Here is a 16,741-nt window from a genome sequence, read left to right on the forward strand (position 1 = left end):
CTTACGTTTCTTGTAATTGCAAAATGAAAATGATGATTATTAGTGTTCATAAACTTATTTTCCATATAATTTTGACCAAATATCACTTTACTTTCTTTCAAAAACGATAATTAATCCGTAAGATCGCTCTTTATTTATTTTGAAAACGTCAAACTAAATTGTCAAAACAAAGCTAAAAGTGAAGAATATTGATCTATGATCTATTTCAAAACTATTTAGGACATTCGTAGTCTGTTAACCCTTTCTGTCAGTAGAAAAGGTGGTAAATTCAAAAAATGTACGTGAAAGGGAACTTCGCGCGTTCTTCCCTTGACATAGCGAACCGCCAGCGTATGTTTTATAAACTAGAAACTTCATCTTAACTCCATCTAGTGCCGAGCAGCGACACCATGTCTGTCAGTGCTACTATTTACCGTTAGATGGCGTCGTAATGATATTTTAGAAAACTTTCATTTTACGACCCGAAAAACTACGACTATATGTTTATAATTATATATTACATAATAAGAAGAGTGAAATTTATTAAAGAGAGAAATCTATTGCCTATAATCCTAAAATTACTTTTGCTTTTCGGAAATTTATAGATCGTCTAAGTACCCCTACTCGTCCCTAGATGATTCCACTAGCGCTAGTTTGGCATATTATTTTATTTTCTGTCCAATATTTTATCCGCATTTATTTATGTTTAAAGATATATAATTTGTAATATATTTATGAATAATTTTTAATAATAAATGAGATCGATCGTGTAAACATGCCTTTTTGTCATAGACAATATCTTTTCTAAGGTTGATCTATGTGCGTGCGCTCGTATAATGCAACAAAATTGAAAATACGTTCTACGAACCCTAACAACATGCATAACGCAGCCTACGCAATTTAGTCGGCTTGTGGCTGACTTTGTTAAGGTTCCCCATAGATGGCGTAAGTAACTAGAATCAAAATAATTTAATAGAATGCAAAAATTTTAGTATTGAAGGTCTTAAATATATATATTTTATATTAATTTGAATAATAAAGACACATTTAATCAATTAGTAAATTAAAATAATTGATTCAATCACGTCACGTCACACCATATCATTCTAGACTGTGTCAAATCTTACAAAGGAATTTTGCCCCTGGCAGCTCTAGGCTCTGTCACTTTATTTACTTCCGTTCTTTTAGATTCATATTAGTAGTTTTTTTTATACAGCATTCATTTTCCTTGCCTAAAATTTGTTATTAAATCCCAAAATTATTAATTAAAGTCAAAATTACCAAAGATACCTCAACTACCAGTGTCACAGTGATTTAACACTTTAATAAGCAGATAAGTGACAAACATCCAACCACCATATTGTAATTCATCAAGTTGCATAGAGAAAGTTGACAAATAATAATTACCATAACCATGACAGAAGTTTAAACTGAACTGGAAAAGATCGTCCTCGAGTCGAGTGCGCTTTTTATGATTCTCTTAATATCCTACCCATTGCATATCGCAAGAACTGTACAAGACAAACGACATAGAATTTCGGATTCAAACACGATCATGTTCTACACTTTCGTCAAAAATTTATAAATCTTCAATGAATCTAGTGCCGTAAGGTGTCCTATGACCTAATGTTTAAACCATCTAGAACTACGGATGTTTAATTAATGTGCCTAGCTACTGACAGTGCGAGTGAAATAAACTTAAAATATGGAAACTGTTCCTACAAGCAAGGTAAGATTATGTTCGTTTTCCTGCTTTAGAAAAGTCAAGGCTATTGAGATCTTGTTAAATATACTTAAACGTTAGCAATCAGAAAATAATTAGCCACAAATTGACCTATCTAGCATTAAATCTACTTTTCTAATTGATCCTGTCCATCATAACCTAACAAAGATTTCCCAAATTTTTTATTATCCTACTTAAAAAGCTTACGTCTAATGCAGTGTCAGGCCTAGTGTATTGTCTCCTTATTTTTATGGTTCAGTTCATTTATTTTCAAATAAAATTGAATGGGATCAAAGCGCTGACAAGATGACATTTCTAACTTTGTTTTATACTGCCTATTTAATGTTATTTTGAACCTTCACTACTCATTTCTTATTGCAATAAGACTTACAAGCGATGTGTATCTTTTCAGCGGCTGACAACTATTGAATGTGGTGTGGACAAGTCATTACTGAAGAAAAATAAGTTGAAATTACACTGTGAGATTCCGTTTACTGATTTTGACGAATCTTTCCTGAGCTTTAAGAGTAAGTATAACACCTCTGTTACTGGGCAGTTATTTTTATGCTTGTCCATACTATACTTGAAATTTGAAAACTGTTATCGTTCTATATGATGACATGAGTGATATTTTTTTTTTATATGAGCTTTTCGAACTTGGTAATGGAATATGTTATGAAAATGAAAATTATGTGATCACGCCAGCTAAATATAAACAGGATTTCTTGCGCTACTGAAGATCTGTTAGTGAATTGGTATTTTCCTTTCTAAAAAGAACCTGGCAGTTGTCCGATCATTCATAAAAGTGAACCTAAACTTGAACCTGTCATAAATATTCCTCTTCTTGCAATTAACCTTACAATATATGTTTAATCTTTCAGCAAACAGAGTCAACTCTGATGGCTGCCTATATATATACCTATACCTAGCAATCGGTGATATTTATGCTGAGCGGAGCAAACTTCCATTTGCTGTTTTCATGGGCTTTTCCGAGTCTCTCGATAATCTCCAAGTAAGTATAACAACTATGTCACTAGAAAGCATAAGTTTTAGTCTTAATCCTACTTAGAACCATAAATCTTAGGAAAACCTTTCTTGCTTTCAATATTTTTTTGAATTCTTTTATTTATTTATTTATTAAATGTTAGGACCTTTCTAGTTTAAAATAAACTCTTATAACAATTTCAAGCTAATTTTAACTAAATAATTCCTATTATAGTGCTATTTGGGACATTGTCCGAGCCACACAGCGAGTCTATCATCCACCTGACCTCAATCTTTCTCCTGCTGACTGCTTCTATTTATGAAAGGTACTTTATTTTATTGTAGTTAACTGTATTAAATATGAACTCATATCATAAATGACACCTTTATTTGAAAAACTTAAAAATGAGTCAAATCATTCCCGGAGGAATGAACAAAAGATGAAAAATGTTCTTAGCCTATCTTATTCTAATCCTGTTGGCTCATTTAATTTACTTTGGCATATTTATGACCTAACTGATGGAAATATGTCCTGCAAGGCAAAGGTTCTCAAACTTTTCTGTATTATTATTTTCAAAAAAAATTTCATACCACTATTTTTACATTATGAATACTAATATTTCCATATAATGTGTTTATGTATTCTTTCATTATGAATTGAAAACAATAACGCGCCCCCGCGAATGGATGTCTTAAGAAAATTGTTGATATATTGCCCAATTAAAACTGACCTTTAAGAAATCAAAAGTTACCTATTTAACTGAATTCTTGTAATGCTTGCCTATTTCATTTCAGATTATGAAGAAGCAGACCACTCCAGACTCCTGTTCAATGACTTTATTTCACGACTTTTGCTGCAACAATGGCTGCTGTCTTCTGACACTTGAAAGCTCCCGTTCAACGGCTCTAGTACAAGAAAACTGCTCCTACATCAGCAGTGGTCTACATTGAATACTACTTATAGGGAAAATTTCACTCAAGATCTTCCTTTATATTAGGTGCTTAGTATGCTACCTTAACCAATTTTGTACTATAATTCAACCGTAATCGAAATACGATAAAAAGTACCGTCAGTAGATCAGTACTGTAATCCTAAGTCAACCTACGTCTAGTACTACAAATAAGTATGCTTTTGTATGTGTGTCGTTAGTCAGGGCAACAACACGTTACAAATCTCAGTCGATTTTTGAAAGATAAAGCACTCATAGAGACTAGTAAATAATAGCAATGACTGTAGATGGTAACTATGCACATATTTCAGTGCTATTTTTAATAAATACAGCGGGAGTTCTGAAGAATACCTATGTAGCTAAATTCTCTTACATATGTGTATGTTCTACTAATCCACTAATAATGCCTTTATGACGTACTATGACTGTTTACTTTCCTAGACTAAATATCCTAACATGTGTGTTAAATATCTCTGTTTGTCAGATGAACTCAAGCAGATCCTAGTTCATACATACATACATGATTATCCTACAATAACAAATGTATGATTTTTATATACAACAATCAAACCAAACATAGTCCAAACATATGTAGTTGTCATTTAGATCTACGCTTAGGCGATTAATTGTACCTAACAGAATTAACTGTTTGTTGCTACTACTCTATGAATGACAAAACTTTTCTTAAGCGGCAGAAAATGTATGAACTTTACTATCCATTCCATAGCCTAGTGAGAGATGTTTTATCTGTAACATAGATCGAACTCTTATACTATCACACGCGAGTAGCTATTTATATGATATAGAAAGCAAAATGGCAAACGAATCGCCCGATGGTGAGGGGTTGTAAATGCGTTCCGGCATTTAAGATAGAAAAGTAAGAAAGATGCGGAATACGCCCCCTGTTCCTTAGTATTACAAGAAAATCTACGTGAAACTATTTCACGCCCCCATGATTTTTTTACAACCGGTGTATGATTTTCCATTTTAATTATATGTTTATAACAATTTGCTCTACCTAATCTAGCTTCAAATAATTTATGATATTTTTCTAGGAGATCCTGTAAAGCCTCTCGTTCATTGCTTGATAAAACTATTCCCGTGGTGTAAGTACCGTGTCTGTAGGGTTCTTCTATATACGCTTGATTTCCCCAATCACATTTATCTTCCTGAGTATGAAATCTAACCCATACGCTCTTATCATTATGGCGAATGTTTACCCCGCAATCATCTTTACAGAGCTGTATTGTTGCCTCTTTTTCTTTTAACCAGTCAAATCCGAGTATCAAAGGGAAATTTAAGTCGGGAATTACTACAAAGTTAACGTCCATTTCGAGAATTTCTAGTTGCACAGGTAATAAAACCATGTATTTAATTTCCTTACTTTTATGTCCGGAAGCTGATTTTATGTAAAAGGATTTGATGGGCATGATTGGAATATCGGGATGTCTGTGTCTTATTTCATCCCATAGTTCCTGTGATATACATGTGACATCACTACCCGTGTCAAGTAAAGCAGCTATATCGCAATCCCTAACATGAATTATTATTTCAGATCTAAAATGTTCACGTTCGTTTTTTTCATTTTCTAACTCCTCAAAAACTGAAGTGATTACCTTTTCGCTCCCTATCAATTCTAGTTGTTCCCCTTTTAATTTTAAAACGTTTACTATGCAATTTAATTCTACAGCTTCTGTTTGATCGTTTTGAATGTAACCTAAACCTTCATTTTGTTCCCTACTAGGTGATTTGACCTCTATGGGTGCACGCAATCCCCTTCCATTAATGCCTATTAACTGCCCGGGTTTCCAATTCATTTTAGTCATAATTTCTAAAATAGTGACCCTATCTACAGCTGATCCGGGGACTTTTTCACCAGCCTTTTCTAGTTTTCCGAATCTTCAATATTGATGCTCTGTACTGCCGCTGCGTTTCTTCGTTCAAGGTTCTCGGGTCGGCGCCAATTTGGATAGCTGTTCTGTGGCTGCGTCTTCTTTTTGTCAGTAGCCTTTGTTGTTGTAGTGTTAGTAGTGTTGAAACGAGGCTCCTGTTTATTAACGTCATCCATTGACCGTAGAAACTCGGCTGCCTCCAGGATGCTAATGGCTTTTGAAGTGATAAAAGCTTGCTGTATGTATCGTGGGAAATGCCGCATGATGTCTGTTACTAGCTGCTCTTCTGGTACGATGTAGTTGAGTGTTTTGGCTTGGCCTACAATTTTAATAAAATAATTATGCATCGATGACTCTTCCGTCTTGTCCCATAGTCCATGTACAATTTTCCTTCGTAGTTCATTCTGCTCGAACTCCCCCCAGTGAGATTTTAGAAAATCCTTTTTGAAGTCTTCGACAGTAATCCATCGGTCTTTGTAAACTCGAGCCCAGTCTCGTGCAGGTCCTTCTAGGCATTCCAGAATGGTTTCTATTTCATGGCCTTCTACAGAAATTTTGCGTAGATATGCGTCCAGATCTTCTAGAAACGTGACAGGATGCGAAGGTATTTTTCCGAATTTTGGTCGTTCAACATTGATATTTTTTATGTTGTAGATAATGTTTTTCTTCTCTTGACATGTTAGTTCTGGTTCTTGTTCTTGGTAATTTCGTTCGCGCTCATCTTCAATGATTTCTTCAGATGTCTCCTGTTCTTGTGTTGGATAAATCGCGGCTTGTAATTCGTTTCTTAATTGACTTAAGCCAGCGACCATCTTCTGTTCTGTTCTTCTTAGCATATTAAAGAATAGACCTCTTCCTGTTGCTGCTGAAGTAGATGGCTTTTTTTTAATGGTTTTTACAACTTCCTGTCTTCGTGTTGGCTCTATGGAAGGCGTGATATTCTTTGTTCTCTTCGTTGATTCGTTGTCTCGAACCCTGGCTGGTGCCTGTTCATTGTCCCGAACCTTGGCTGATGCCGTCCTTTTCCTTGTCGGTCTATTCATTTTCTATTTTTCGTACCTTAAATTTGATTGATAAGTCTGGATCAGCTATAGCTATGGTTCTTATATTTGAGTATTATTTTAAATATAATATTTTAAATACTAACATTATATATGTTCTTTCCATTTGTTTAAAAAAATATATACCCGATTAAAATATTATTTTAAGTGTTAAAATTATACTACATGATCTTTTAATTTTGCTACTTATTATTTTCCAGGTATCAAGGCGCAAGAAAATGAATTTGTAATTGATTCTTTTGCAATGACACCTCTTGGTTGAAGAATAAGAAAGTAATCCCCTAACAACGGCGAAAAGAGAAGGAGTAAAGAAGATTGATAAACTTATTTAGTAGGCAATAACTCTAAGGCTTTTCATTTATTAAGTAGACAATAACTAAGGATTTTGTACATAGTAACAGTTTCAGAAATAAACGTTAGGTTTCTTGACTTTTATTCAAAACACAATAAAAAAAAAACAGAGTCCAAAACTCAGCGCACCCACTCCGTCTCACGCCAACAAAATGTAGCCTGAATGGCTACTTTTACTTTCTATCCTTGGTGTCGGTTCCACCAAAATGTGACCATTAAGGTTACGTTCTATACTGGTCACGGCCTACCAAAATGTAACTTCCCCTACCTACCCTCAAATCTACCCCATCTATTCAACCCCGGACCTAATAAAATACTGAACCTAATCGTTAACAAACCCACCTTTAAAATTACCCCTAAAATTTACCCCAACAATAATTTTACCTTAACAATAATTTGGCCAAGTGATCGTCTAGTTAAAGGTTAGGACCCCTCGAAGCGAACCGCGGTACCCTAGATTCTTTAATGAGTAACAACTAAATCTTGGACTCTGATTCTACCTGATTAAGTTTTACCTAGATGTTAAGACTCTGGAATTTACTATACTAAATAATTTATTATGATGATAGGAAACAATCGATAGGATATTATGTTAAGATTCAACCTTCAGCAAAATACCGTAAGACTAAGTTATTCCAAACCCTTTTCCATATTAAATATGACACCTTATAAGTAGAATGAAAATATATAACAATTGACAAGGTATGAGCAGTGTCGTGGTAAAGGATATAGGCTCCGCCCACACGCGCAAGGTCGTAGACGACGGGAGTAGCCTTAAGTTACAGAAATTATCAATGATTTTTGATGTAATGTAAAATATATTTTTATTAATTTATTAGAAAGATATTTAGGTATTGCAGCATATATGATTATATAAATATAAAAATATATTTGGTAAAATCCTGCTACTCCTATTAAGTCTTCGGGGTAACATTGAAGCAGCACTCCTGGGATAAGCCCATTTACACATTATTATTTTAAACTAAATGTTATTACCTATTATCTTCTAAACGAGGAGTGAATGGATCACTCGTGCTGCCTCTAATGCTAGATGCAGGTCTGAAGACTCTTACTCCGATTAGCAATATCAATCGGGCCACCTACTATCTTATTAGCCAGACGGGCTATGACCAACGCTTCGCAACCCAATGCAAACCTAAGGACTGACGAAAAGAAGCGATAAGTATTCGTCAGACACCATTTACTTATCTCTTTTTTTTATATCCAAAAGCTAAGGCTACTAAGCCAATATCCCAGTCCCCATAGCTAAAAGTAGGCTGAATTCCTAGGCCTTTTAAATGTATAAACGAAGTACAAGTTTAACTCATTACTGTACTTTATGAGATCGAACTATCAAGGTGAGTATTATTCCACTCAAAGATTCCAATGGACTGCGCTCGCCTGCCAAAGGGTCTCTAAAACAAACCATTCTTTAATCCCAGAATAGTCTGTGTTCCTAAACCCAACTTGATGTTTAAGGATTGAATATATAAATACCTTAGGACCTGATCGTAATACTCAGTACTTCGTCTCTACACCAAAAACCCAGAAATGAAAATAAATACATATAAGATGTTACAGATAACCCTCGACTTTCCACTCAGAGTAACAGTCTGGAAGATTTAGGTAATTATAACCCATTACCAGTATTTCCCTAATATTATCATTAGTACACGTTATAAAACCATAGCTTCACGTCATTAGAACCTTTTGAAAGATATATATATACACCAACCAATCAAATTTCTAGATCAAACCTAAGAAAGACCCTATAACAATGTGTGTGACTCTACCCTATTCCTACCCTTAGACCCTAATCTAGTATGTCCAGAACACAGATCGTACTTACCATTGATCTAGTGATTTGGAACATACACAAGTGTATCCCTAAGTCTAAGCTGTAAGCATTCGGCCGACAAAACCGAGGTATAGCAAACCCTAGTGTCTGTGTGATTGGCCCCCTCCTCATCGCCACGTGGGCACGGTGGATGAGAATAGACCGCCCTAGCATGTCTATAAGTAATCAGCACACTAGCACACACACCCGTACCAGTCACATGGGATACCCTGCCATGACTAAAACTTTATCTGTGATTGTTACCAATCATGACAGAAGCTCTCCCGTGACCAGCACTAGCATGAGCCAGAGCACCGAAATATATATAAATATATTTAATACGAGACCTAGCCTCAATTACTGCAGACTTCAGTGAGCTGAGATTACTCTCAATGGCACGCACGTGATGCCCTCACATTCATCTAACAGCTGGACCTTGAGACTAAGGAGAGTATGCTCGCCTCTTATGTTGGTAAAGAAGAGACGCCAAGTCCTCTCAACTTGGAGCAAAAGACTTCTAAACAGCTGCAATTTGACACCGTTAGGGAGCAGCTGATTAGATGGACAAACTGTTAGTCCAAACAGTGATCTGGCTTTATAAAATAACAAACTAACCTCATAGAAAGGTAATAAAATAACAAAATTAGATTTTACTAACAAAAACTCACAATATAGTAACACAGATAAGGAAGTAAAGAATCTCCACCATAGCCTAAGCTTAGCATTACGACAACATTGTCTCCGCAATGCCAAACATAGACACAATTTACAAGTTTAAATTTACCAGGATAATTCCCAGCAAACACAAACAAATAGAAGGAATAGTAGAGAAACTTTACTTACCCAAAGCCAGAGATACCGCCAGTCCGATGGTCAAAGAATGAATGCCCCTCCTCCGTACTTTACGGCCCTTTTATATACCTTAGTAGCGACATAACAGCGACATAACGGCGACATAACGGCGACTAGCGACATAATAGCGACATAACAGCGACATATTGGCGACTAGCGACATAATAGCGACATATCGGCGACATAATAGCGACATAACGGCGACATAATAGCGACATAGTAGCGACATAACGGCGACATAGTAGCGACATAACGGCGACATAGTAGCGACATAACGGCGACATAGTAGCGACATAACGGCGACATAATAGCGACATAACGGCGACATAGTAGCGACATAACGGCGACATAACGGCGACATAGTAGCGACATAACGGCGACATAGTAGCTACATAACGGCGACATAATGGCGACATAACGGCGACATAATGGCGACATAATAGCGACATAACGGCGACATAATAGCGACATAATGGCGACATAATAGCGACATGATAGCGACATAGTAGCGACATAACGGCGACATAGTAGCGACATAACGGCGACATAGTAGCGACATAACGGCGACATAGTAGCGACATAACGGCAGGATTCGCTTGGTAGTCAGTTTAAGTAGACCAAAAAAATGATAAAATGAAACGTTTCAAAACCTATCAAGCATGAATATGCTAACATTATTATTTAACTTCAGGTATTATAGTTTTGTTTTCTGAAAATAACGTCTGTATTGTAATATTTTACGTTTATTATTAAGTTAGTAACTCAATGTTTTTTATTACACCAATAATTATACATTTATTCTAGGTTAACTTCAATTGATTATTATCATTCTTCGCAGCATTTTAAAATAATAAAAAAAATGAAAATTTACTGAGTGTTATGTATTTAATCGAAATCACAAATGGTAAAATACGGAAACGTGTCCTTCAAGTTGTAATTGTTAGAATACGGAGTGAAATCATGAATGAAAGATGCAAACAAAGAGTACTGTAGTTTTTAATTATTTTCTATGTGATTTAATATAAAACCAAGGCCAATATTACGAAATAGGCATATGGCTAGTCACAACCCGGCCGAACTTCCTTAGTAATTTGGTGCCGCCACAGCCCTTCGGCTATTTTGCAATGTGAAATGGACTAGCTCACCATCGCTGTCCACCTCCTGCAGCATATCCTGGAGCTCCTCGACTCGCGCGAACTGTCCCAGGCTTCGCATGACCCGGCCCAGCTCCTCCTTGGTGATGGTGCCGTCGCCATCTTTGTCGAAGAGGCGGAACGCCTCGCGGAATTCTGGGTGCCAACAATTTCATTATCAGATGGCGGAATTTATTAACTGAATCATTCAAAAACATAGTTGTTCTAAAGTCAAAGTTCAAAGTCTAAATTAAATACGAAACAATAGGAGACAGCATAAATGGTTGTTTGAAAAACGATATTTCATCAAACCGGAGTTAGTAGGTTCAGGGCTATAACCACGAAAATCGAAGTTCGACAATAGCCTGTTTTTCTCTGTCACTAATTACGTCTTAGTGAAAGTAAAAGAGGAAGATCTCCGCAATTTGCGAATTTCGGTTTTCGCGGTAGGCCCCCAGAAAACGGAGTTTTTGGATCACAATACGGCTGCGATCAATTTGATTAGCAATCTTCTCGAGGGACTGCATCGATTCGAATCCTGAGTTTTTGAATTTCGCTCAATAGAAATATATAAAAAAAAACGAACATAGGTCTAAAATGCACTTAAAAAATTTGTAACAAAATATGCACAAAAGCTAATAGGAAAATTGCATCTAAAAATCGGGAATATCATGTTTGAGGGAACGTACCGTTTCCTTTTTTCCACATCGTACGCACATCGAACTCGCTCACGCACCCACGAGTCACGCTTGAACATTGTAAGGGCGTCCGCTAGCTGGCGCGAAAATAGTACGAGTAACTCTAATTGGCGCGGACGCTTGCGACGAATTTACCTACAATGGCACCCGAGTGCGTGCGCCCGCTCCGTGCACCCGCGCCAGCTACCAGACGCTCCCACTAATCTTAATAGGTTTTCGTGCAGTCACTTCCCAGTTTAACAGATGTCAGTGTTACCTTTCATTTGGGTCCTTGTAATGCCACTGGTCTCATCCACGATGGACGCTTTCCTGTCGAGGTTGGTATCGGCGGCCGGTTTGAGGAACGCCACCTGTCGTTGGACACGTACGGGCGACATTGATCGCTGAGACAGCTGGCTGCAACAATAATAGAGGGTACTTATAAACGAGCGGATGACAGAAATGATGAAAGAGAACGCTCAAATAAGAGACAGATGGGTTACAAGAGCTGAAGGGAGTCATTTTCATCTCCTAACGAGCCTGGGTTTGGGGAATTCTAGAAATGTTGAGCTTATCTGAAAGTGATCCCTATGATAGTAAGTTTTTAGGGTTTCGTAGCCAAATGGCAAAAAACGGAACCCTTATAGATTCGTCATGTCCGTCTGTCCGATTCTGTCACAGCCACTTTTTTCCGAAACTATAAGAGCTATACTGTTCAAACTTAGTAAGTGGATGTATTCTATGAACCGCATTAAGATGTTCACACAAAAATAGAAAAAAAAAACAATAAATTTTGGGGGTTCCCCTTACTTAGAACTGAAACTCAAAAAATCTTTTTTCATCAAACCCATACGTGTGGGGTATCTATGGATAGGTCTTCAGAAATGATATTGAGGTTTCTAATATCATTTTTTTCTAAAATGAATAGTTTGCGCGAGAGACATTTCCAAAGTGGTAAAATGTGTCCCCCCCCCCCCCCCGTAACTTCTAAAATAACAGAATGAAAAAACTAAAAAAAATATATGATATACATTGTCATGCAAACTTCCACCGAAAATTAGTTTGAACGAGATCTAGTGAGTAGTTTTTTTTTTTAATACGTCATAGAATTTAAAAAAAAATTTTTTTTCATCAAACCCATACGTGTGGGGTATCTATGGATAGGTGTTCAAAAATGATATTTAGGTTCCTAATATCATTTTTTTCTAAACTGAATAGTTTGCGCGAGAGATACTTCCAAAGTGGTAAAATGTGTGTCCAAGTCCAAAGTGGTAAAATGTGTGGCCAAAGTGGTAAAATGTTGAACAAGATCTAGCAAGTAGATTTTTTTTTTATACGTCTCAAATGGTACGGAACCCTTCATGCGCGAGTCCGACTCGTTTTACGTAGTAGAAGTCAAGTATAATTTTATAGGCCTTTTTTAGAAGTTTTGGACATCAATCTATCTAGAAATGTAATATTTAAGTAAATACAGTAATATCACATTTCTGCAATTATTTATTAAATTAACTCCAGACAAAAAAGACTTGAAGGAACTGCCAAAGGGATCATCATTCGACGCGATATGTATGTGGTGTGGATAAACATGAGTTTTCAGCTTAACACCTTTGCTGCGACCATTAGAGTAACTCGTAATTAACCATACTTTGCATGGGGTCTTTCGACCCTCTACCGCAGTGAACGTGTATAGGTTTTAGGGAATTCGCGCGTAGTTAAAACCGAAACTATTCGGACCAAAGTTGGACGCTGGAAATGCTTTGACGGGGAAGAATTTTGGTGAGAAGTCAAACATCTACAAACTACCTACTTAAGCTTTACCGTAAAAATGCTAAACATCGCCTACCAGGCTACCTACAATTGACATTGTAGGTAATGTTGAGACAGTTTGCGGTACTTACGTCGATTTAATTTTTTTGTCTAATTTTGAAGAGCTCCTTATTCTGGTCGGAATAAACACGAAATCCCAATTTGGGACAAAAATGTATAACGTAAATTCCATAAGTTTTCGTAACGAACTGGAAGATTTTATAGGGCATACCTACAGCGAAATTGCGCTTATATTTTACAGAATAGGGAACTCTATAACTATATTTATCCACCAAAATTCATCAAAATCTGAGAAATATAAAAAAAGACACTAAAATAAAACACAATAGGTAACCCACTTCTTCACTTCAAAAATGTATTTGGTTCCCTGCCTGGTGGTTGCTGGCGATTATTAGTAAACTGTAGTAGTAGATATTCAGACTATAGTCCCAGTTATATATTTTGGAAATGATTTGTTGGCCTAACTTTTGGTAAATTGTCTTTTAAATGGGCATTATCCTTTTCACTAAAGAAAAATTAGGTAGCCACCGCGGTGTACAAAATAACAATGCCTATTGTTGAACAGCTTAGGGTATGATGCTAAAAATTTATCTCAGATAATTAATACTGTATTTGTATTACTCATTTAATAACAATAAGATGATGACCACCCTACAAAGTCATATTTTTGTATTCATTTTATAACAATAAGAAGATGACCACCCTACAAAGTCATATTTTTGTATTTTTTCATCAAGTATTGTACGTGACCATCCATACAAAAAGAGAAAATGTTTTTCCACTTCTAAATATTTTCCATTCTCCATGTTTTTTTTAGCATGTTATTGAGACAATGAAAAACGAGATTTATAGGTTTTCCTATTTCTCAAAATTTGCAAAACCAAAGTTTTTTCTTTTTTAAAGGCGAAACTTATAAATCTAATAGAATATACAGCGTATATTTTTGATACGAACACATAATCAAAGGGAGGTTAGTTTAGGCTTTAATTAACACACTCTCATATGTCATTTATAAAAAATGGACGACTTTTATTTTTTCATACAAAATAATTCAGCAAGCAATGTTTCACTACTTTGTTTTAACTCTTAACGTCTCATTAACGACGCGACGTCACAACTGTCACAAGTAGCGTTTTCGGAACCGGTATTCTTTTTGAGAACCGGGAATTTCGGTACTTTTGTATTACGGAACCGGGATTTCCCGGTATTTTCGGTTCTTGCTAGTTTTTGTCATAGAAAACAAGGGTTATGCTTCAAAAGTAAACTAAAATTCTGTATTCAAGTAACTTTAATTCGAAAATTTTTCTTCTATTTTCTGTTCTCATACCTAGTAGTAGGTAATTATATATAAATCAGACTATAATTAATCATAGTGTTATGTTATTGTTAGGTACTAAAGTAAGTATTTACTGTCAATTAAAGGGTAAAAATAAGGCAGTCATCTTAGATTCCTTAACATTTAGAATTATCTTAAACATTTTTAAAGAAAACAAAATTAAACTATTTTCTATTGTCATACCTAGTAGTAAGTAATTATATATAAATCAGACTATTGTCAATCACAGTGTTATTCTTAGGATCTTAAGTATTTACTGTCAATAAAATTAAACTTTTTTACCAAAAAATATTTAAAAATAATATCTCTTTCCGAGTACCTACCTATTCATAAAATATGGCGTAACCAAAGTTTAGCTTTTTAAGAGCTTTTAGCTCTCTCTTCTCTATAATAGGACCTTAAAAACAACAGTGCATCTAGACTTTTGTCACTCAAACGAGATCTTATTTTGTTGCATAACAAACCTGCCGAAGAGAAAACTCTTTCTGGCTCAACACTGGTTGGCGGAATCGTTAATAGATGGTCATATGCCTGAGACTAGTAACGCCCACGATCTCCTCCATTCTCAAAGAGAGCCATTTCAATCCTAACATTCGTAAAGAGATCTTCATGAGCAGAAGATCTAACGCGTTTTTCACTAACAGCCTTTGCAAGCTCAGCATTTAACTCATCGCCTTTTGTCAAAGCAATGTTTTGAACTTCAAGCACATCAGAGTCAAATTCACGTTCATTCGCCTGTTCACCTTGTGAGGTTTGTAGGGGTTCAGCTTGAGATACCGGAGTTGTTGAGGATTTGGTGCGACTTAGCAATGACACTATTGCGTTGCACATTTCATCGCTGCTTGGCCGCGAAAAAACTAATGAATCTTCATCATTTTGTTGGAGGAAATAACTTTCTGGATTTTGCAAGTAATTCAGAGTCGCAGCTGCAACATTGAGACGCCGTAGCAACAACGAGCGAGTGTAGGTAGTTATTGGTAATATCGAGCGCACCATTAATTTCGCGCGTTATTTATTTTAACGCTGAATTATTCACGTTAGTTTTGAATGTTTGAATAGTAGAAAGTGTGGAAAATTAAAGTAAGAGTAAATAAGTAAATAGTAGTGTGAATTGCTTAATAAAAATAAAATTCCCGAAAGTACCGAAAGAACCGGGAATCAAATTTGGTTTCCCGGTTCCATTTTACTGACAAAAGAACCGGGAATTCCCGGTACTTTCGAGACCGGGATTTCCCGGTTCTGAACCCTAGTCACAAGTGATCATGATGTACGAAATAGGTACATTGCCGCTCGAAAAAAATTCAAAAATTAATTATGCTCTGGTAGTGAAGACTAAACTAAAAAAATCTTTCAGAATTGTTTCATAGCTCTAAAACCTTCGTCTAGTTTAAGTTTGAGGTTTTATCAAATACACACTGTATTATTATATGCTGAATCGATCGACATCGAAATCAAAGTGATTTGTTAAGATTAAGTTAGAAGAAACCGTTCTATCCAAAAATGGAATTTTATATCAAAAATACCGTTATTTCGTTAGGATCGCAAAGCTATTCTTCACTCTTAAGCCGAATTTCTTAGACTGGTGTTAATGAGGCTTGAAATTGAGGATTTCTTTTAATTAGGTCCATTAAAAGGTTTATACTCTCTTAAGTACGATTTTATTTACAAGTAGCTTAATAAAATCTCTTTCAATATTTTCCCGTCAACATAATCCGAAACTAAGGGTTCCCGAGGGAGGACCCGACTCTTGACAGAAATGAAATCCTTCGCATGCGTGTGTAAATGTTTTCGTTGCGTAACACAATAAGGAAGGGTGACCTTTTGACCGTGTTATTCCCAGACCTTGCCCAGGGTCCCAGGATCAGTGTAAATGGACATAAAAAAGTGTAGGTAGCTTCTTTTGAAACACTTGGGTTATTTCTAACCTATGTTGGGTTATTTAACCAAAGAAAAAAGACACTTATGAAATATTTTGTCAGATTAGTCGAGTATTTTCACATACGTTTGGTATGAACTAAATTGACTCAAAAATATTACATTGTATGGAAAATTGGGGCCAATTTTTTATTAGGTAGTGTATGCTACCTGCTACTATATGAGCAAGGTTTCCCCGCTGCACCTATTTAATTAGCTTTAATG

General features: G+C 35.9%; 1 protein-coding gene and 1 long non-coding RNA gene across 3 annotated transcripts in view; one reads left to right on the forward strand and one right to left on the reverse strand.

The window, feature by feature from the left end:
• The window catches only part of LOC133529275 (neo-calmodulin), a 44,714-nt gene that overhangs the window by 10,822 nt on the left and 17,151 nt on the right, over window positions 1-16,741 (reverse strand). The window contains exons 4-5 of the mRNA XM_061866973.1: window positions 11,717-11,856; window positions 10,775-10,918 (exon numbers count right to left, since the gene is read on the reverse strand). Coding sequence (XP_061722957.1) covers window positions 10,775-10,918; window positions 11,717-11,856 — 284 coding nt within the window. The remainder of the gene's footprint in view (window positions 1-10,774; window positions 10,919-11,716; window positions 11,857-16,741) is intronic.
• Window positions 433-6,806, forward strand: LOC133529276 (uncharacterized). Of its 2 annotated transcripts, none has more exons than XR_009801116.1 (4): window positions 433-2,714; window positions 2,922-3,012; window positions 3,482-3,684; window positions 6,790-6,806. It is a non-coding gene; the product is annotated as an uncharacterized LOC133529276 (long non-coding RNA). The 2 variants fall into 2 exon arrangements; XR_009801117.1 differs by lacking the exon at window positions 6,790-6,806 and having other exon boundaries at window positions 438-2,229; window positions 2,584-2,714; window positions 3,482-3,722.

This window comes from Cydia pomonella, chromosome 20 (genome assembly GCF_033807575.1).
Source record: "Cydia pomonella isolate Wapato2018A chromosome 20, ilCydPomo1, whole genome shotgun sequence".
In the NCBI taxonomy this organism is placed as follows: domain Eukaryota; kingdom Metazoa; phylum Arthropoda; class Insecta; order Lepidoptera; family Tortricidae; genus Cydia; species Cydia pomonella.